The 19,821-nt window shown below is 35.8% G+C and overlaps 3 protein-coding genes across 3 annotated transcripts; all 3 read left to right on the top strand.

Moving 5' to 3' along the window:
- The first annotated feature begins 2,239 nt into the window (after positions 1-2,239).
- Positions 2,240-2,995, top strand: LOC103834475. Its single transcript, XM_009110547.3, has 2 exons — positions 2,240-2,696; positions 2,782-2,995. Exons 1-2 carry the CDS (start codon positions 2,375-2,377, stop codon positions 2,802-2,804), a joined length of 345 nt encoding a protein of 114 aa, XP_009108795.1. The 5' UTR covers positions 2,240-2,374; the 3' UTR covers positions 2,805-2,995.
- A 5,631-nt stretch (positions 2,996-8,626) lies between these two features.
- Positions 8,627-13,604, top strand: LOC103834474 (protein STABILIZED1). The gene is made up of 2 exons (XM_009110541.3): positions 8,627-12,006; positions 13,267-13,604. Exon 1 carries the CDS (start codon positions 8,998-9,000, stop codon positions 11,884-11,886), a length of 2,889 nt encoding a protein of 962 aa, XP_009108789.1. The 5' UTR covers positions 8,627-8,997; the 3' UTR covers positions 11,887-12,006; positions 13,267-13,604.
- A 2,402-nt stretch (positions 13,605-16,006) lies between these two features.
- LOC103834473 lies at positions 16,007-17,037 on the top strand. The gene has a single exon (XM_009110540.3). It carries the CDS (start codon positions 16,608-16,610, stop codon positions 16,896-16,898), a length of 291 nt encoding a protein of 96 aa, XP_009108788.1. The 5' UTR covers positions 16,007-16,607; the 3' UTR covers positions 16,899-17,037.
- Positions 17,038-19,821: the final 2,784 nt, after the last annotated feature.

Genomic DNA, 19,821 nt, shown 5'->3' with positions numbered 1-19,821 from the left:
AGAAGGTCTGGAAGAGAGACAAGACCATCTGTAAAATACTATCGAGATGAGTACGTCAATCTTACAGATGAGGGGGAGCCTCAAAGCTATGAAGAGGCCATAGGAGACACTCATAAAGATGAGTGGGTTGAAGCCATGCAAGATGAAATGCAATCCTTGCATGATAATCACACTTACGAGCTGGTGAAGCTACCAAAAGGAAAGAGAGCCTTGAAGAACAAGTGGGTGTACAGGTTGAAGTATGAGGAGAGAAGCTCAAATCCAAGATACAAAGCCCGATTGGTTGTGAAAGGATTCAACCAGAAGAAAGGCATAGATTTTGAAGAAATATTCTCTCCAGTAGTGAAGATGTCCTCTATCCGAGTGGTTCTTGGTCTAGCAGCAGTTCTAGACTTGGAGATTGAACAACTCGATGTCAAGACGGCCTTTCTACACGGTGAACTCGAGGAGGAGATCTATATGGAGCAACCTGAAGGATTCAAGGTTCCAGGAAAAGAAGACTTGGTGTGCCGATTAAAGAAGAGTCTTTACGGCCTCAAGCAAGCCCCAAGACAATGGTACAAGAAGTTTGACTCCTTCATGGTGGACCACAACTTCAAGAAAACCAAGAATGATCATTGCGTTTTCATAAAGAAGTATGAAAGCGGCGACTTTCTCATATTATTGCTTATGTTGACGATATGTTAATTGTTGGCCAAGATCGCAACAAGATAGCCGCATTGAAGAAAGATTTGGGAAGGTGTTTTGCGATGAAAGATCTGGGGCAAGCGAGACAGATTCTTGGAATGAAGATCACTCGGGATAGACCAAAGAAGCTTTTATGGCTGTCCCAAGAACGATATGTGGAAAGAGTGTTGGAGAGATTCAACATGCACAAAGCAAAGCCGGTGAGCACTCCACTTGGTGGACATTTCAAGCTAAGTTCAAAGCAAAGTCCAACAAGTGAGAAGGAGAAAGAGGAAATGAAGACTACCCCATATGCATCAGCCGTGGGCAGTCTCATGTATGCTATGGTGTGCACCAGACCCGACATTGCCTATGCTGTAGGAGTTGTGAGTCGCTTTCTAGCGAATCCAGGAAAGGAGTATTGGAAAGCAGTTAAGTGGATCCTATGCTATCTACGAGGCACAACGAAGAAGTGTCTATGTTTTGGCAATGGAAAATTGGAGTTGAACGGTTACACCGATGCAGATTGGGCTGGTGATAAAGATTCAAGAAAATCAACATCAGGATTTGTAACTACCTTTGCAGGGGGAGCTGTTTCATGGCAGTCAAAGCTACAAAAGTGTATTGCCTTATCCACCACGGAAGCAGAGTATATCGCAGCAACGGAAGCGTGCAAGGAGATGCTATGGATGAAGAACTTCTTACATGAATTGGGAGTGGAGCAAGACAAGTACAACTTGTTATGTGACAACCAAAGTGCTATTCACCTAGCAAAGAATCCAACGTTTCACTCCCGCTCGAAGCACATCGACATTCGGCATCATTGGATCCGAGAAGTTCTTGAAGAGAAGCTCATACATCTCAACAAGGTACACACTGACGAAAACTGGTCAGACTTTATGACCAAGGTATTACCGATCAAGAAGTTTGAAGATTGCTTCATAGGCACCGGCATGACAACGATTTCGGACTAAGTCGGGAAGGGGGAGATTTGTTGGGTTTCCCTCCTTAAGCCCAAAACTAATCAAATCATAATCAAGCCTTAGCCCAAGAAGAAGAAGTATCTAGAGGAAGAAGAAGAGTGTGGAAGAAGAAGTGTGTAGAAGATGGAGAAGTCTCTAGAATTAGCTTGTAGTTACTCTTCCACTAGTATAAATAGGAGTGTAGAGCTCACTTGTAAAATCATCCAAGAATCAAGCAAAGTAATAGAAAGAAAACATTTCATAAAAGGTTCCAAAAATCTTTAAGAAATCTCCAAACACAAGCCTTACTAAAAATCCCTTTCCTAAAATACGAAGGTTATCTCGAACATAAACCGTCTACATTCCATCTTAACCTCTCGAAGAAAATATTATCCGCTATTTTTCCCAACAACGTTACACTTTCATGCTGACACTAAGCGCAAGATCAACCACTCCACTATATAAGTTGGAACCTCATTCAGAAACTGCCACGAAACATTCCCACCATCAACAACACAACGCACCATAACTTGATATCATTATTTGACAATTAAATAAAGATAACAATTAAAATAGAGCACTCCCTCCCCTTGTGCTCTCCACTACTAACCAAAAGTATGTTCCTAAAAAACTAAGCAGAGCATTAACGTTATGCTATATATACAAATCCATCGTCAGACCAAACATTCACAACATATATTTCATTACAAACCGTTGACGAAGAGAAACAACAAGACACAATAAAGATGGCAAGTGGAAGGATAATTATCATGGTTGTAGCAATAGCATTCTTCATGATCGGTTCCGACAATGTCAACGTGGCCACAGCTCAGTTCTGTGGAGCTAACGTGTCGGGACTGATGAATGAGTGTCAACGCTACGTCAGCAACGCCGGACCAAATTCTCCGCCGCCATCTCGGTCATGTTGTGCTCTAATCCGTCCTATCGACGTACCTTGTGCATGCCGCTACGTTTCAAGGGATGTTACGAACTATATTGATATGGATAAAGTTGTTTATGTTGCTCGTTCTTGCGGCAAGAAGATTCCATCTGGTTATAAATGTGGAAGTAAGTTCCCTTTTATATTTCTTCAATATCTTTTGTTATTTGTTTTGTACTCGTAAGCATATGACCTTGAATTTGAATCTGTTAGGTTACACAATTCCGGCGGCTTAGTTGAAGAGTATATGCCACCAGAACTTGGATTTGCTATAAAAGAATTAATTAATAAGATGTATCAATGTTTGAATAATGACGAGAATGATTGTGATGTCAGGATTTGTGTCTTGTAATAAGTTTATGTAAATCAAAATGGAGGCCATGGTTGGAAGATAATAAGACGGTAATAGTTGTGAGCATTGAAATCAGATCATTGTAGTGTGTTTTTGCTTTTTTATTCATAGGGAAAACTGAAAAACAAAAGACTGAACTATCTATCTTATTAAAACTCAAGTACAAAATTGGAGTGTTTAGAGATTTGAATAGGACTTTTAAAAATTTGGAGTGTTTGGAAACATGGATTGCAGTCTTTTAAAAAAAAATATTTTTGTTTGAAAACAAGGATAGTAGTTTTAAGAAAAAAAGTAATGGGCTTATGTTTTTTTTAAAAAATTGAAAGTTATCTAGGCCACTTTTAAAATATACCAAAATGGGTCAATCTAATTCCCTAAAATTTTTTTTTCTAAACTAACCATAAAACAAAATTTAAACTTTATATACATATTTCAAATCAAAATAATAATTCAAATTTGATTTATATCAAAAATTGATTCAAAAATATACATATATTCAAAAATGGATTTTTACTAAACTATTTTTCAATAACCATTATAAAAAAATATTGTCAATATATATAAGAAAAATATAATACAAATCCCAATTTGAAATACCAACTCAAATTATGGTTTTCATATTTCATATTAAGTTTTAAAAATATAATATATGTAATTATTTATATGATGGTATGTATAAAATACTATTAATTATATGATTACTTATATGATGGTACATATAAAATACGATTAATTATATGATGATAAAATACGATATATAATAATGACTAGGGATGGGCTTTTGGATACCCATACGGGTTTAGTTCTGATCGGTTTGTATTTTGGGTTTTCGGGGTCAAAGATTTCAGCCTTATTAGAATGTTTCTAAATTTGGTTTGAGTTCGATTTGGATCTTTGCGGGTTTGGTTTGGGTTTGGATAACTAATTTAAATTATTTTTAAAATCTTAAATCATTATATATTTTAAATTTCTCAAAATGTATAAATAAAATAATATATTACGTATAAATTTGAATAACATATGTCATAATACTTAAGCTTAACATATCAATTGGCTTGATTTAAAATTTTGGATACGAAATCAATAATTATTTTAAGTATTTTTGGTGATTTGAGTATACTTTAACTATTTCAGATATTTACTTTTGACTATCTATATATATTTTCAAGTATTTAAACCAATTTAAAAGTATCATTTTTGATGTTTTATATACGTTAAATCTAAAAATAATTAATATATATAAGTATATAAATCTATTTTTAGATAAATTCGGATACCCAAATACTTCGGTTCGGATCAGATTCGGTTCTCTAAATAACAAAATTTTGAATAATTAGAATATTTAATCAATTTATGTTTGGGTTTGGTACTATATCTTTGGATCGGTATCGGTTATGTTCATCGGATTCATTTTTCCAAATCCTAATAATTACATGAAAAACAAATATCAACATATTTTTCAAAATATACACCCGTGCAGGCGCGCGGGTCAAAATCTAGTATAGTTTACAGGAGAAAAAAAAACCGAACTAGAACTAATTTTCTATAAATGTATTCCCGTTATTACTACTTAACGTTGAGCCTTGTTCGATCAATTACAATCAAAAACCCAAAATAAGGTTAAATGACTGGTTCGTGACTTTGTCCTACTTCTATAGAAGTTAACTTTGAGATAGTGACGTTTAGTTCAACTCGCTTCTGTCGTGTGTTTCTATCAAAGTGGTAATTGTTGCGAAAAAAATGTGAGATTTTTTTAATACTATAAATATGGTCTGATTATTATAACAAAAAGTCAAAAACGTATCACACTATGATATAAAAATTTTAAAAATGATTTATTTTTATAAAAAAAAATCACGGTGAAGTATTTTCACTTTTCTCGAATCTTTATACTCGAGGCATAAGCATAAAACGTTGAGTTTTGACCTATTTATTTAGGGGTTTTTGCCAAAACTAACCCACAACTTGATTTTAATTCCAAACCTATACCCAAACTTGAATCAAATGCAAAACTAACCTAAAAGCCTAGTGAAATTACAGCTCAGCCCCTTGTGACCAAACAAAAAAACAGAAGCCATTTTTACGAATATAGCCCCAGTAAATCGTCTGAGTCGTCTGAGATGTTGGAAGTCTTCTGGACGACTGAAGTGTAAGTCGTCTGGTACCAGTTTATTTTAAAAATAATTTATAAATCTTGTAAAAAAATATTTTGATGCGTAAAAAATAAAAATCAAGTAATTATAAACAGTTTTAACTGATATAAATTAAGATATGATAAAATTGATTTGTTTTGAAGATATATGAGTGGAAGTAGTGAATCATGAAATACTTTGGTTTAGGAGTTTGGCAAACATATGTTGTATTATTGTATGTATTGTTAGGGTTAGATTTTGGAAAACTAAAATTTTTTTTTCACCTATATGTGTTTATTTCTGTGTATAGTAAACACTTTTCAAGTTTGATTTGGTTTTATGAAGTGTTTAATTAGATAATTAAGTTTAGGGGTTATGTTTAGGGTTTGGACGACTTATATTTCAGTCGTCTGTTGAATAATTTACCCGGACGACGTATATTTCAGTCGTCCAGACGACTTACTTGTAAGTCGTCTGGAAAGTCTTCTATTTTAGTTTCCCGCTAAAAATATTTAATTTCCCGCTAAAAATATTAAACTCTTCTGGACGACTTACATGTAAGTCGTCTGTTTTAATTTCTTCACCAGACGACTGAAATGTAAGTCGTCCAGGAAGTCGTCTGAGTCAAAAATATTTAATCTAATTGGATTTTTTGTCTCCCTATATAAAGAAAAATTTACACATTCTCTCTCCTCCTCTCAAATGGCTGCAACAAAAATGTAATGTTCATCATTCTAAAACTCTCCAACCTCTCTCTAATCTCTTTGACTTGAAAACACCAAACTTTATATGAATTTTTCAGTTTTGTCTCATGTATTTCTTACTAATCTATCTCTTTTGCAGGTTTTTAATCAAATGGTACTCATCTTCCATTAATTTAGAGGTAGATCTATTAATTTTAGATATGTATTTTTGTGTGTTCTATAAATGTAGATTTATCTAATCTTCCACTCATTTTCTCTATTTTTAAGTCATTTGAACGTTTTTGAATATGCAGGTTTTTCAGATCTGGATTTGATGTGCAGGTTTTCCAGATCTGGAAGACTTCTGGGACGACTTACCTGTTAGTCGTCTGGAAGTCGTCTGGACTTCCAGGAAGTCGTCTGGACTTCCAGGAAGTCGTCTGGACTTCCAGGAAGTCGTCTGGACTTCCAGGAAGTCGTCTGGACTTCCAGGAAGTCGTCTGGATTTTTCTGAGCGTTTTGGTAAGTTCTTATGTCTGATTTTTCTTCATTTGGTAACTTCTTGTTGTATAAAGTTCTTAGTTTTTTCCCAAACTAAAACTCTCCAAACCCACTCTAATCTCTTTGACTTGAAAACACCAAACTTTATATGAATTTTTCAATTTTGCCTCATGTCTTTGTTACTAATCTATTTTTTTTTTTGCAGGTTTTAAATTATTTGGTACTCATCTTCCACTAATTTAAAGGTAGATCTATTATTTTTAGATATGTATTTTTGTGTGTTCTGTAAAGGTAGATTTATCTAATCTTCCACTCATTTTTTCTGTTTTTAAGTCATTTGAACGTTTTTGAATATGCAGGTTTTTCTGATCTGGATTTAATATGCAGGTTTTTCAGATCTGGAAGACTTCTGGGACGACTTACTTGTTAGTCGTCTGGAAGTCATCTGGAAGTCATCTGGAAGTCGTCTGGACTTCCTAAAAGTCGTCTGGACTTCCTGTAAAGTCGTCTGGAAGTCGTCTGAACTTCCTAAAAGTCTTCTGGCAAAGTCATCTGAACTTCCTGGAAGTCGTCTGGACTTCTTAGAAGTCGTCTGGACTTCTTAAAAGTTGTCTGGTCTTGTCTACTCAAGTGGAATTCAAGCTTGTCTTTGTAGATGAATGATCTATAATAGTTTTGTTTATGGTCTGTTTTATGAATTGCATGTATACTCTTTTAGTTGTGAATTTTTTGTAAAATCAGTAATAATGTTTTCCAAGATGTATTAAATGTGCTAACAATGTGTTTACACATTTACAAATCAATGAAATAATAGACTTCAGTAGCCTTTTTCTTATCTTTGGATCTCTCATTTGCAATAATAAACTCCAATGGCTTTTTTCTCATCTTAATAAACAAGAATGTTGGTAAGAGATGGAAACAAACAATAGTAACTAGTCAAAGCATATCATATTTTTTATAAGTTTGCATTGAAAAACTTAGTCAAATTTAGTAAAACTAAGGGAGAGAACATATTTTGTAAATATGAGTTTTACATATCTTGAAGTTACTTATCACTCTTAAAAATACAAGTTATTCAAAAACTAACGTAGAAGACTTAAAAACTAGTGGAGAAGACGTGGACGACTTCAATCTAAGTTGTCTAGATGACTAAACTATATGTTGTCTGGTCAACGCAGAGGTTATTTTTGCAATTGACTTTAAAATCTGTAATTTCGGACGACTGAAAGTTAAGTCGTCTACTATTGTTTGGTTAAAAAAAAACTCCAAAAAAGCTAGACGACTTACATTTCAGTCGTCAGAGGTTAGTTTTGCATTTGACTGGATTATTTCAGAAGTTTGACTTTTTGGACGACTTACATTTCAGTCGTCTAGTGAAAATTAAAATAATAATATTTTTTTAAAAGTAGACGACTTACAGTTAAGTCGTCATAGGTTAGTTTTGCAATTGAAAAAAAAAACTTCAAGATTTAATTATATACAGACGACTTATAATTCAGTCGTCCACGAGACGACTGAAATGTAAGTCGTCCAGGATTTACGAGGTTTGACCAGAATCTCGGAAAAAAATCCTGGACGACTTACAATTAAGTCGTCTGGTGGACGACTGAATTATAAGTCGTCTGTGTATAATTAAATCTTGAAGTTTTTTTTTCAATTGCAAAACTAACCTATGACTCCTTAATTGTAAGTCGTTTACTTTAAAAAAAATATTATTATTTTAATTTTCGCCAGACGACTGAAATGTAAGTCGTCTAGGGAAGTCAAACTTCTGAAATTATCCAGTCAAATACAAAACTAACCTATGACGACTGAAATGTAAGTCGTCTACGTTCTTTGGAATTTTTTTTGAAACCAAACAATAGTAGACGACTTAATTTTCAGTCGTCTCAGGTTACAGATTTCAAAGTCAATTGCAAAAATAACCTCTGCGTTGACCAGACGACTTCCAGGTAAGTCGTCTACAGCCAGACGACTGAAAGGTAAGTCGTCTACAGCCAGACGACTTCCCAAGTAAGTCGTCTGACGAACAGATCTGGAAAAAAACTCGATGTCATACCTTAAATTGGTGAAATAAGTTCCTTAGCATACATAAGGCTTCTCCAAGCACACAGAATCACAAACGGAAGTCACCCACCCATAATCGTTAGCTTCTATGACTCTATGAACCATAAAAATTTTAGAATCAAAATCTTGAGTTTTTTTTAGCTCATTGTGGAGAGAAAGTGAGAGATATGTTGTGTTTAGTTCACAAGAATGGAAAAAGAAGAAGGGTAAATCGATTTTAGAAGCATTAAGAGCTTCAAATTGGTTGTTCATGGTGGTTGTGGTATTGATGACAATGACAATCTTGTAATTACTTGAAGATGATGAGGGTGAGAGAGTAAAAATGTCATTTTCGAAAAAAAAAAAAAAATTGATGGCATTTTAGTAAATTATATGAACTTGTGGGGTGAATAGGACAAAACCAATTTTCAAAAAAAAAAAAGGTTAGTTTTGTGTTTGACTTTAAGTTGTAGGTCAATTTTGCAAAAATCCCATTTATTTACGGCCTATTTCACTAGAAACGTATTTGTTTTCCTTATTTATTATACAGGTGCTTTTGGTTATTTATTCTTTTGTTTCCTTGTCCAGCACGTTTTAGAATTTTTATTTTATTTTGCTTTTAGGTCTTTAAAGAGCTCTATATATACGCTTTCCCTCGGTGGTGGATACTTTAATTTTTTTGGTAAAAAAAAAACTATTCGATTCTTCCTCTAAGATGGTGTTCTTCTCGATTCCGAACGAGAAGACCATATCGATCAACGTGAACCCTAATTCAACCACAATCTCTGCCTTCTCACAATTGATCCACCAACGCACTCATCTTCCTCAATCCCTCATTCGTTACTCCCTCTCTCTCCGTAACCCTAACCTCCGTGACGATTACGATGTTACCTTATCGGATCTTGGATTCGGTTCTTCCTCCACGGTATATCTCCACATCCCTCTACTCGGCGGCGGAGCAAGATTCGATCTCCTCGACTCAAACCCTCCGGCGAACTACGTCGCAGGTTTGGGCCGTGGAGCTACCGGATTCACAACCCGATCCGATATCGGATCTGCTCGTATTGCACCAGGGAAGTCGATAAACGAAGCTGAAGAGGAGGAGAATCAGAATCAGAATCAGAATCATCACACGTTTGATGAATTCGAAGGGAACGACGCCGGATTGTTCGCGGATTCCGTATACGACGAGGAGGACAAGGAAGCTGATGCGATATGGGAAGCTATTGATAAGAGAATGGATTCGAGAAGGAAAGATGTTAAAGAAGCAAAAATTAAAGATGAAATCGAGAATTACAGAGCTTCGAATCCGAAAATCTGCGAGCAGTTTTCGGATTTGAAGAGGAAGCTAGATAATGTTTCTGCTGAAGAATGGGATAGTATCCCCGAAACTGCGAATTACTCGCGTCAGAAGAAGAAGAAGAGGTTCGAGAGCTTTGTGCCTGTTCCTGATTCGGTTATTTTGGATAAGTCATTAGATTTGACTGCTGTAGGTGAAGGGAGAGGCACATTGCTGTCTTTGAAGCTTGATGAGTGTTCTCATTCGTTTTCGGGGAAAGCCTCTGTTGATCCGAAAGGATACTTGACGGAGTTGAAGACTCTTGAAGCGGAGGTTCCTGATGTGTTTCATGTCAATAGAAGTAGAGTTTTGTTAAAGAGTGTAACAATGTCGAACCCGAAGAATCCTAACGGTTGGATTGCTGCTGCTAGGCTGGAAGAGAGAGCGGGGAATTTGAAAGTCGCCAGGGTTCGGATTCAGAGAGGATGTGAAGAGTGTCCGAAGGAGGAGGATGTTTGGATTGAAGCTTGTAGATTGGCTAAGCCAGAGGAGAAGAAAGCGGTGATTGCGAGAGGAGTTAAGCAGATACCGAACTCTGTGAAGCTATGGTTGGAGGCTTCGGCGCTGGAGGATGATGCGAGGAAGAGTTTAGTGTTGCGGAGAGGTTTGGAGAATGTTCCGGATTCGGTTAGGTTATGGAAGACTTTTGTTGATATGGTTAATGAAGAAGATGCGGTTGTTTTGCTTCACAGAGCTGTGGAGTGTTGTCCTTTGGATGTAGAGCTATGGTTAGCGCTTGCGAGGCTTGAAACGTATGAGAATACGAAGAAACTGTTGAATAAAGCGAGGGTAACGCTTCCTAGAGAGCGCGGGATTTGGATTACTGCAGCTAAGGTGGAGGAAGCTAATGGGAACACCGATAAAGTGGGAACGGTTATTGAGAAAGGCTTGAAAGATTTGCAGAGTGAAGGGGTTGTTATTAACCGGGAAAGGTGGATAGAAGAAGCTGAGGCCTGTGAGAGAACCGGAGCTGTTGCGACGTGCAAGGCGATTATTGAGAATGTTATTGGTTTTAACGTTGAGGAACAAGATAGGAAGAGAACTTGGGTTGCTGATGCAGAGGAATGTGAGAAGAGAAGTTCTATAGAGACCGCAAGAGCGATTTACGCGCATGCTCTTACTGTTTTCTTGAGTAAGAAGAGTATTTGGATTCAGGCTGCAGATCTTGAGAGAAGCCATGGGAGTAGAGAGTCTCTTGACGCAGTGTTGCGTAAAGCTGTGTTGTACTTGCCTCAAGTTGAGGCTCTTTGGCTAATGGGTGCTAAAGAGAAGTGGCTAGCTGGAGATGTTTCCGCGGCTCGGGTTATTTTAGAAGAAGCCAATGCCGCGATTCCAAACTCTGAGGAAATCTGGCTCGCTGCTTTCAAGCTTGAGTTTGAGAATAAAGAATTGGAAAGAGCAAGGATGATTCTGGGGAAAGCAAGAGAGAGAGGAGGAACAGGGAGAGTATGGATGAAATCAGCGGTTTTCGAGAGGGAACTAGGAAACGTCGAAGAAGAGAGACGATTGCTCGAAGAAGGCGTGAAGCGGTTCCCGAAGTTCTTTAAGCTTTGGTTAATGCTTGGACAGCTCGAAGAAAGGCTTAACCATCTAGTACAAGCCAAGAGAGTTTATTCGTCTGGTTTGAATCATTGTCCTCAGTGTATACCATTGTGTCTCTCACTAGCTGATCTTGTAGAGAAGAAACTGAACGGACTCAATAAAGCTAGAGTCATTCTCACAAACGCTAGAAAAAGGTGTCCGAAAGAAGACGAGCTTTGGTTAGCCGCGATTCGTATTGAACTAAGACATGGAAACAAGAAAGAAGCAGAGAGGTTAATGTCAAAGGCACTTCAAGAGCTTCCCAAAAGTGGTATCCTCTTAGCTGCTGATATCGAAATGGCGCCGCAGTGTCCTCTCCCGAAGATGAAGATCAAGGATGCGTTAAAGAAGAATTGTGTTAAAGAAGGGTATGTTACTGCATCGGTTGCTAAAATTTTTTGGAGAGAAAGGAAAGTGGATAAAGCTAGAAAATATTTTGAACGTACCGTGAAACTTAACCCGGATAACGGAGATTTTTGGGCGTTGTATTACAAATTCGAGGTTCAACATGGCTCCGAGGAAAGGCAAAAGGAGGTTTTGAACAGATGTGTGGTCTCTGAGCCAAAGCATGGTGAGAAATGGCAAGCTGTTTCCAAAGCTTTGGAGAATTCACACCAAAGTGTTGAAGTTATCTTGAAGAAAGTTGCTATTGCATTGAACAGGGAAGGCCATATATTAACTTAAACTACTCCAAGCTTTTTTCTTTCTTCTCCAATTTGATGATTAAAGCCCTTACTTGTTGTGTACTCTTTGCAGGCTTTTATCAGGTTTTTAAACTCAGTGATGTTTTGCAGGCTTTATCAGGTTTTTATTTTTATTTTATTTTTGAATAAATATTCAACTTATTTTGATTAACATTGAATTTGCCTGTATAAGTTCAACTATGTCATTCGTTTTATATGATTCTGAATTCACTACGGTCTACGAGACCTTCTACTCTGATGACACTATTTACTTTGGGGATGTATCTAGTGTGAAATTTAAAGTGGTTTTTATTAAAACAATAACCTTTTTAACAACAAAATTTATGTTAAACATGTATTTATATATATATTTTTAAATTAGTATTATTGATTTTCTAAAAATATACTTTAAATGTACGGATATTCAAAATATTTTAAATAATGGATTTGAGAAGATTATAATGAAATATTTTAAAAGAGTTTCTTAGGTAAACTCATGCTAAAAAAAGAAGGTAAACTCATGCTCAAAAACTCAGAGGCGGCTGCCTTGCCGACAACTATACGTGCGGCGGCCAGCTACCATGGTGATTCAGCCATATTTAGTTATTAAATAGGGTTGTGAATAAAACTACTTTAATTTTCGTTTCATTTGATATTAAAAATCGGTTTACTTTAGTTAGATCTATAAGGATCGACGAGTTATTTTCTCACAAGAAGTATCTTATAACATTATGTCTTCTAAACTATTACCTCATTCGGTATATTAGATTCCAATATATCCATGAGAGAAAAAATTTAAACTTATTTACCCACGGTTTACAGTATTCGATATAATCACTTGTCCAAACCGTAAAATATAGAAATGTAACCGAGAAACCGGTTTGAAGTCAACACTTTACCAAATTATACCCGACCCATAAACATACTATACTTTAAGATCCCAAATCAAAGACAAGTTTAAACACTAAAATCGATTTTTAAAATTCGATTGTCTCAATCTCTGATTTCTGAAAGCCGCAGTAATGGTGTGATGTCTGGGCTGTAAATTCTGATTATGGAGCTTTGATTGGGTTAAAATTTCAAGGACAATCCGTCAAAAGATACGTCCGACTAACGCCATTGATCTCCGGAAACAACTTCAAGCTTCAGTTTTGATTTTTTTGTCTCATTTATATCTCTGATATTTGGAAAATTTTTGTTAGAAGTTATTGATTCTTCAAAACACAGACAACAAGTTTCACTTGCTTTGTTACGTAAACAAAACAGGGTAACTGAAATTTCTTATCTAATAGAATCCCGTTGTCAAAGATCGCGTATAAATAAGTCTAATAGAATCCCTTACTTTGGTATATTCAACATTCATCATCATTTTCGATCATAGGAATGCTGAATCGAGCTGGTACATGGACGAGCCGGTGAAGATGAAGAAACGTTTGGATCAAGGAAAGCTTAATATTCAATCTTCTACAAAAGGGCCGTTTGTTTCACCATTTGTCATTTCCATTCAAATGATTCATTTGTATGATCTATTCAAATGATCCATTCAGACTTTTGTGATTGTTTGTTTGTCCATCCACATAGCTCATCTAGATGAATCATCTAAATGGATCTTATGTTTGTTTCTTTATTTTCATTTCCATTCAAATGAGTTTAGCAAACAAATTACCAAAATACCCTTATGTTGATTTAATCATATGTTTGACATTAATTTTAACTATATTACATTTAATTATTTAATTTAATATCTTTACATTAGAATTATTTCAAAATTAACGAGTTTTCTTTTTTGCGGTTTAAGCGGGAAAACAAGATTTTTCGGTTTTAGCGGAAAACAAGATTTTTCGGTTTTGGCGGGAAAACGAGATTTTTCGGTTTTGGCGGGGAAATACAAATTCTTGGTTTGGGCGAGAAAACAGGTTTTTTGCGGTTTTGTCGGGAAACACGTTTTTGGCGAGAAAACACGTTTTTGCGGTTTTGGAGGGAACCACGTTTTTGCGATTTTGGCGAAAAAAACGCATTTTTGCGGTTTTGGCGGGAAAATGCGTTTTTGCAGTTTTGGCGGGAAAACGCGTTTTTGCGGTTTTGGCAGGAAAACATGTTTTTGGCGGGAAAACATGCTTTTGATGTTTTGGCGGGAAAATGCGGTTTTGCGGTTTTGGCGGGAAAACGCAGTTTTAGCAGGAAAGCACATTTTTGCGGTTTTGGCGAGAAAACGCGTTCGGGAAAACACGTTTTTGCGATTTTGGCGGAAAACGTGTTTTTTCGATTTTGTCGGGAAAACACGTTTTTGGCGGGAACACATTTTTACGGTTTCGCGGGAAAACAAGATTTTTCGGTTTTGGCGGGAAAATACAAATTTTCGGTTTTGGCGAGAAAACACATTTTTTGGTTTTGGCGGGAAAACATGTTTTTTGGTTTTGGCGGAAAAGTACGTTTTTGCAATTTTGGCGGGAAAGTACGTTTTTGCAATTTTGGCGGGAAAACACGTTTTGCGACTTTGGCGGTAAAACATGTTTTTTTGTGTTTTGGCAGAAAAATGTATTTTGGGGTGTTGGCGTGAAAACATTTTTTTTGTGATTTGTGCATGAAAACATGTTTTTCAATTTTTGCGGGAAAACACTTTTTTGCAATTTTGATGGAAAAATATTTTTGTGCAATTTTAGCGGGAAAATACGTTTTGGGGTTTTGGCGTAAAAAAATAGTTTTTAGCACGGGAAAAAGTGTTTGTAGTTTTGTCAGTTTTCGTTTGTGACAAAAATGATTTTATTTTTAGGTTTGTAATTTGTGAATTACATTAGGGGCATAATAGACTTTATACCATTTTGAATGAACCATCTCCATTCAAATGATCCAAATTGGTTCAGCTGAATGGACTTTAAAATTAAGCCTAAATTTCCAAAAGTCATCCGGATGATCCATTTGAATGAATTGCACTTTTAGTGCCTAAACAAACAAAACTCTCATCTTCATCCAGATGATCCATCCAAATGGAGAAACAAACAGGCCCAAAGTGTGTGCACGAGACGGCAAGAAACAGACATGTGAGTTTGGTGAAAACTTTTGGAAGCTAGCTAGAGCTTCTAGTGGAGATCAAGTTAAGATGTGGAAAGAATGTGTCTCCAACAAGATTTGTCGTTCAAAGACAAGAGGTAGGTTCATACACTCAGACTCAAAGTTTTTCTTCTCTTTAATTATTACACTTTGATTAAAACTAGTAAACCGTGAGGATTTCTTTACGTTCAAAACATACATGATATTGTATAGGCCTGGGCATTTTAACCTGGATCCAAAAACCCGAACCGGAACGATCCAAAAATATCCGACCCGGAACCGGACCGAAAATTTACAAGTACCTTTTGGGTCTAAATTTTTTTTACCCGAAAAAACTGGAACCGAAATGAACTTACCCAAATAGACCCGGACCTAAAAAACCGATCTGAATAGACCCGCTCCGATAAAAACCGATTTGTACCCGACTTAAAAACATGCATATCTTAAACTATGATGTTTTTGTGTTCTATTTTATATATATTATTTTATAATTTAGTTGAAATATATATTGTTAACAATATTTGTTATTATTTTGTAACATTTTTTAGGTAATATGAAGTTTTAAAATGTAAAATTTAGAGTTTATAAATATTTTATTTTAGTTATTAATAATTTCATTTAAATTATTTTGTAAAAATTTAGATATATATGACAAATATCAACTAAATTTTATGAAATTGGGTATGTCATATCCTTTTCACATCCTAAATACCCGACCCGGACCCGATATGGATCCGAAAAATTACATGTATTTTATGGATATTTTAACTATAGACCCGAGAAGAACCGACCCGAACCCGAACCAAAATTTTTTAAGTATCTATTGGGTCTAAATATTTAGTACCCAAAAGATCCGGACCCGAAAAGAACCGGCCCGAACCCGACCCGAAGACCCAAACGCCCATGCCTAATATTGTATGAAGTAAAGTGTGAATATTTTTGCAGACTCTGAGTTAGGATTTTTTATCTTTCGATTAGGATTTTTATTGGGTCTGGGTTTTTCTACTGATGGTTTAATTGAGTTACTCGGGTCTTAATTTGGTCTTCTATTGGTTTACATTCAGATTTATTAAGTTACGGTTTAATTTATATACATTAAACCATAGTAATCCAATTTTTGGGTTTAGAGGTTTCGTACTTTGATTTTATGGAGAAATAAGTATTCAACTTTTATTTTATGGGAAAATAAGTCGGAAACTTTTATTTGTGGATATATAGAATGAGGCAATAGTCGGGGAAACATTTGATGCTATACAATAGTTTTCGTGGGAAATAAATTGTTGACCCGATTTATAAAGATCTGAAAGATTTGAGGAAGAAAGCGGTGAAAATGATTGAACATTATAGTACATATCATGAATTACTTAATTACTCTATGACAGATAAAAAAGAGAGTTAAATAGTAAACTAAAAAACCAAGCCCACAGGTAACATTTTTCGTTGGACATAAAGTAGTAACAAAACCACGAGCTCCCCGATTATAACAATACTTGCGGCTTCCTTTTTGTAACTTATAATACTTGCGGCTTCTGCAGCCACTGGTTTACGTTATGTACCACTTTCTCGATTCTCACCTTTATAAGCGCAACGCTCCACGAAACTCTCCAAGCACATTAATTTTTCAGAGCTAAAGATAATATACACTGTTATTAAAAAGAGATACATAAAAAGATGAACGCCGGAAAGCAAGCTTCGTGGACGGTGGCGACTGTGATCGCAGTGGTGGAAGTGCTCAAGGACCAAGGCGTTGCTCGCTGGAACTACCCTCTCCGTTTACTCCACAAAAACGCCATGGCTCATGTCCGTACCATCATTATCCCATCTCGCTCCTCTCCTTCTCCTCCTCCTCCCGCAACTTCTTCTTCGTCGGCTGATATTATCAGATCCAAACAGCACATGACCAAGTCCTTTGAGAAAGCTATGGGGCTTAGCTGCTTTGGTCCCACCACCGTTAGATTTTAGAGATTTTAAATCTCCTATTGTATTCTTGTATTCATGTTCCTATTCCAGTGTACTTCTCTATATGACTTTTAGGCCCACCACAGCTTCAACTTGGAACCATTCATAAGTTTCAAACAAATTTTATCAGTTTTGAAAGTAATTTGCCGGTGAATTGGACTATTGGTTAAAATTTTAGATTATTTAGTAGAAATCTGTGAAGTTACAAGTTCAAGTCCGGTCGAAAATAGAACTCTCCAAAAAACTAATAATACTCTCTCCGTTTTTTTAATATAAGTCGTTTTAGAGAAAAAATTTTGTTCCAAATTATATGTCGTTTTCGGTTTTCTATGTAACATTTATTAATAATTAATATTGTCTGACTAATGATAATATATCTTCAATTTTTCTATTGGTTGAATTGTGGTTAACTAAATAATTAGTGATGTTTTTGTTCCGAAAATATAAGAAATTAATGATTTTCTTAATCTATGTGCATAGCTTTAAAACGTCTTATATTAAAAAACGGAGGGAGTATGGTTTAGAGTTCGTCCTACTATTTACTATACATGCATACATAAGTTGGGTTTTAATATCGGGACACTTGACAGAAAGCAAACCGGAGCGTTAAGCTCAATAAAAAAAAAGTTCTATCTCGATTTGAATCTTAACTTTCGCATCACATGTTACATGAATGTACAACTGATGGACAGATCCTTTGGCCTCACAATTGCTCTTCCATCAGGGGAAACAATTTTATACTCTCTAATTTTTTTATAAAAATTATTCTCTCAGTATCAAATTATAAGTTGTTTTGCTTAAAACACACAAATTTTAAAATAATCATTAACATTTAGTCAGAAACAAAGAAAATAGTCAATAATAAATTATACATTAAATTTGTAAAAAGTTTTAGTTAACTTCTCTTTTCGTTTCATTTTAATTGTAGTTTTAGAGAGTTTGACGTACATATTAAAAAACATTTAATTTTACATATTTCCAAAATAAAACATCACTATCAATACACATAATCACATTTTTTTTTATGAAATTTCAAATTTATTGATAATCAACAAAGAATATGCATTTACAAAATGTGAAAAACTAGCTAACTTCTAAACAATATTGAGGTAATGTAAAAATTCTATGCAACTAAGTGAAACCTATCTCAGATTGTTACTTCAAACCATCGCCTCATCAGTCCCTCCAGCTTGCTCCCATACGAATATTTCAGAGATGAGATTATGTTCCTCATAGACATATCAATCTGATAAGCCAGCTTCTCCATAGGTATCCAAGGTTTCCCATGCCTTCTTGTATTTCTCTCCCTCCAGATATAGTAAACCGTCATTTGAAAACCCATTTGTACCAGAACTTTATCTAGTTTAGAGCCACGATCATACTGAATCCTCACAACAGTGTCCTGCCAATCTGGTGTTATACGGCTGCCAAGAAGTCTTCCTGTCACTTTTATCCAAACCATGTAACTGTAAAGACAAGCGAAAAAGAGATGGTCCCTAGTTTCATTCTTCTCCCCACACAGCAAACACTCCTGTTGGAAACCCCAAACCCTCATACGATCTGCAGTGGACAGACGATTCTTTATCGCTAGCCAAGTGATGAAAGAAAATCTTGGGACAGCCTGCGTAAACCAAACCAAAGTGCTCAATCGACTTTCTCATACGATCTCCGGCACGTCTCCCATCACGAGCTCCAGATCCAGTCTCGTCTCCTCTATACGAACTCATCAAACCAAACATCTCTCTCTTGTGCTCTGTTTTGACATGGATCTCAAGCCTCCCGATGATGAAATGAAAGCTAAGGCGAGCTCTAACTTCTCCTTGCTGGACTCCTCCTCTCCAATAACTAGCAGCCTCTCCATCCCATTTTCTGTGACAGAGAGCTCTCCAGCGCTCCTGCAACCACCGATCAATAACACCGATCTAGCCAAAGTTCCTGTACCTGATGAGGATTCTGAGAAAGAAACTGATGCTGTCGATTCTTTGTTCTAACTCAGAAACGAGTTTAGTGCTAGCTTCTACTGATCAGATTGTAGAACACATTAATGAGATAGAGATTGAACAATTGCAATCACAAAAGGGTGTTGAGCTGAAAGATCTTTCCATGTCATCAAACTTGCCCATCCACTCTAAGGTAACAATAGCCATTAGCTCCAACTCTCAGTTCACTTCACCACCATTAGCAGGTATTTCTGCTCCAGCTGAACCTACTATTATGGAAGAAATTCCATCACCTATTATTGTCTCCAAAACCAATCTGGAAGTAGGAGACAATTCATTGGCCTTTACACCCACACATGACAACCTCTCTCACAATCATACTGAGCAACCGAATGTGCAGGATGATGAAGATGGGTTAATGAGTGATGCTATGGCAAATCTCAACACGTCAAGAGGTGGAAGGTCAATAAAACCACTTCAAAAGTATCAACATATGGATTAGAACACGATACGAGGGTAAACGAGGTCGGCGAGGCCAAGGGTACCATACTCCCTAGTGTTTCTTTTATCATTTTCTTATTTCACTAAGCTTATGTTCTATAAGTTTCTCTTTTCTAAGTTCATGCTTAGCTGAATATGAGGATTGTCTCATCTTTGATGTAGCGAAGCTTTTAGGGATAGAACTAGATCCGTTGATTCTAAGAATACTCTGAAATTTGAGTTTGTGAATACTCTTCACAGTGCTTAATCAAAAGTTCTTTAGGGTTTGAGAATACTCTTTTCAATGGTTTATAGAAACCTCTTTAGAAAAACTCTTTTTTATTAATCATCAATCAAAACCTAATTACAAACTTAAGCATAGACAGTTATATATATGAAAACATAAAAATCTTAACATATTAATGATAATTATCCAAATAATAAATAAATATTAAATAATTAAGCTCTTCTCTGCATCAATCTTGTTCTCTAAAACTTTATGGTTT

Source organism: Brassica rapa, chromosome A08, assembly GCF_000309985.2.
Source record: "Brassica rapa cultivar Chiifu-401-42 chromosome A08, CAAS_Brap_v3.01, whole genome shotgun sequence".
NCBI classification, from domain to species: domain Eukaryota; kingdom Viridiplantae; phylum Streptophyta; class Magnoliopsida; order Brassicales; family Brassicaceae; genus Brassica; species Brassica rapa.
Note: the sequence above shows the minus strand (reverse complement) of the source record. Positions and strands in the feature narration are given on the sequence as shown.

Bases quoted from the DNA above. Each gene is read 5' to 3' on its own strand.
- LOC103834474 (XM_009110541.3), top strand. From the start codon at position 8,998: ATGGTGTTCTTCTCGATTCCGAACGAGAAGACCATATCGATCAACGTG.
- LOC103834475 (XM_009110547.3), top strand. From the start codon at position 2,375: ATGGCAAGTGGAAGGATAATTATCATGGTTGTAGCAATAGCATTCTTC. The intron at 2,697-2,781 runs GTAAGTTCCCTT...TGAATCTGTTAG, and splicing joins ATCTGGTTATAAATGTGGAA to GTTACACAATTCCGGCGGCT.
- LOC103834473 (XM_009110540.3), top strand. From the start codon at position 16,608: ATGAACGCCGGAAAGCAAGCTTCGTGGACGGTGGCGACTGTGATCGCA.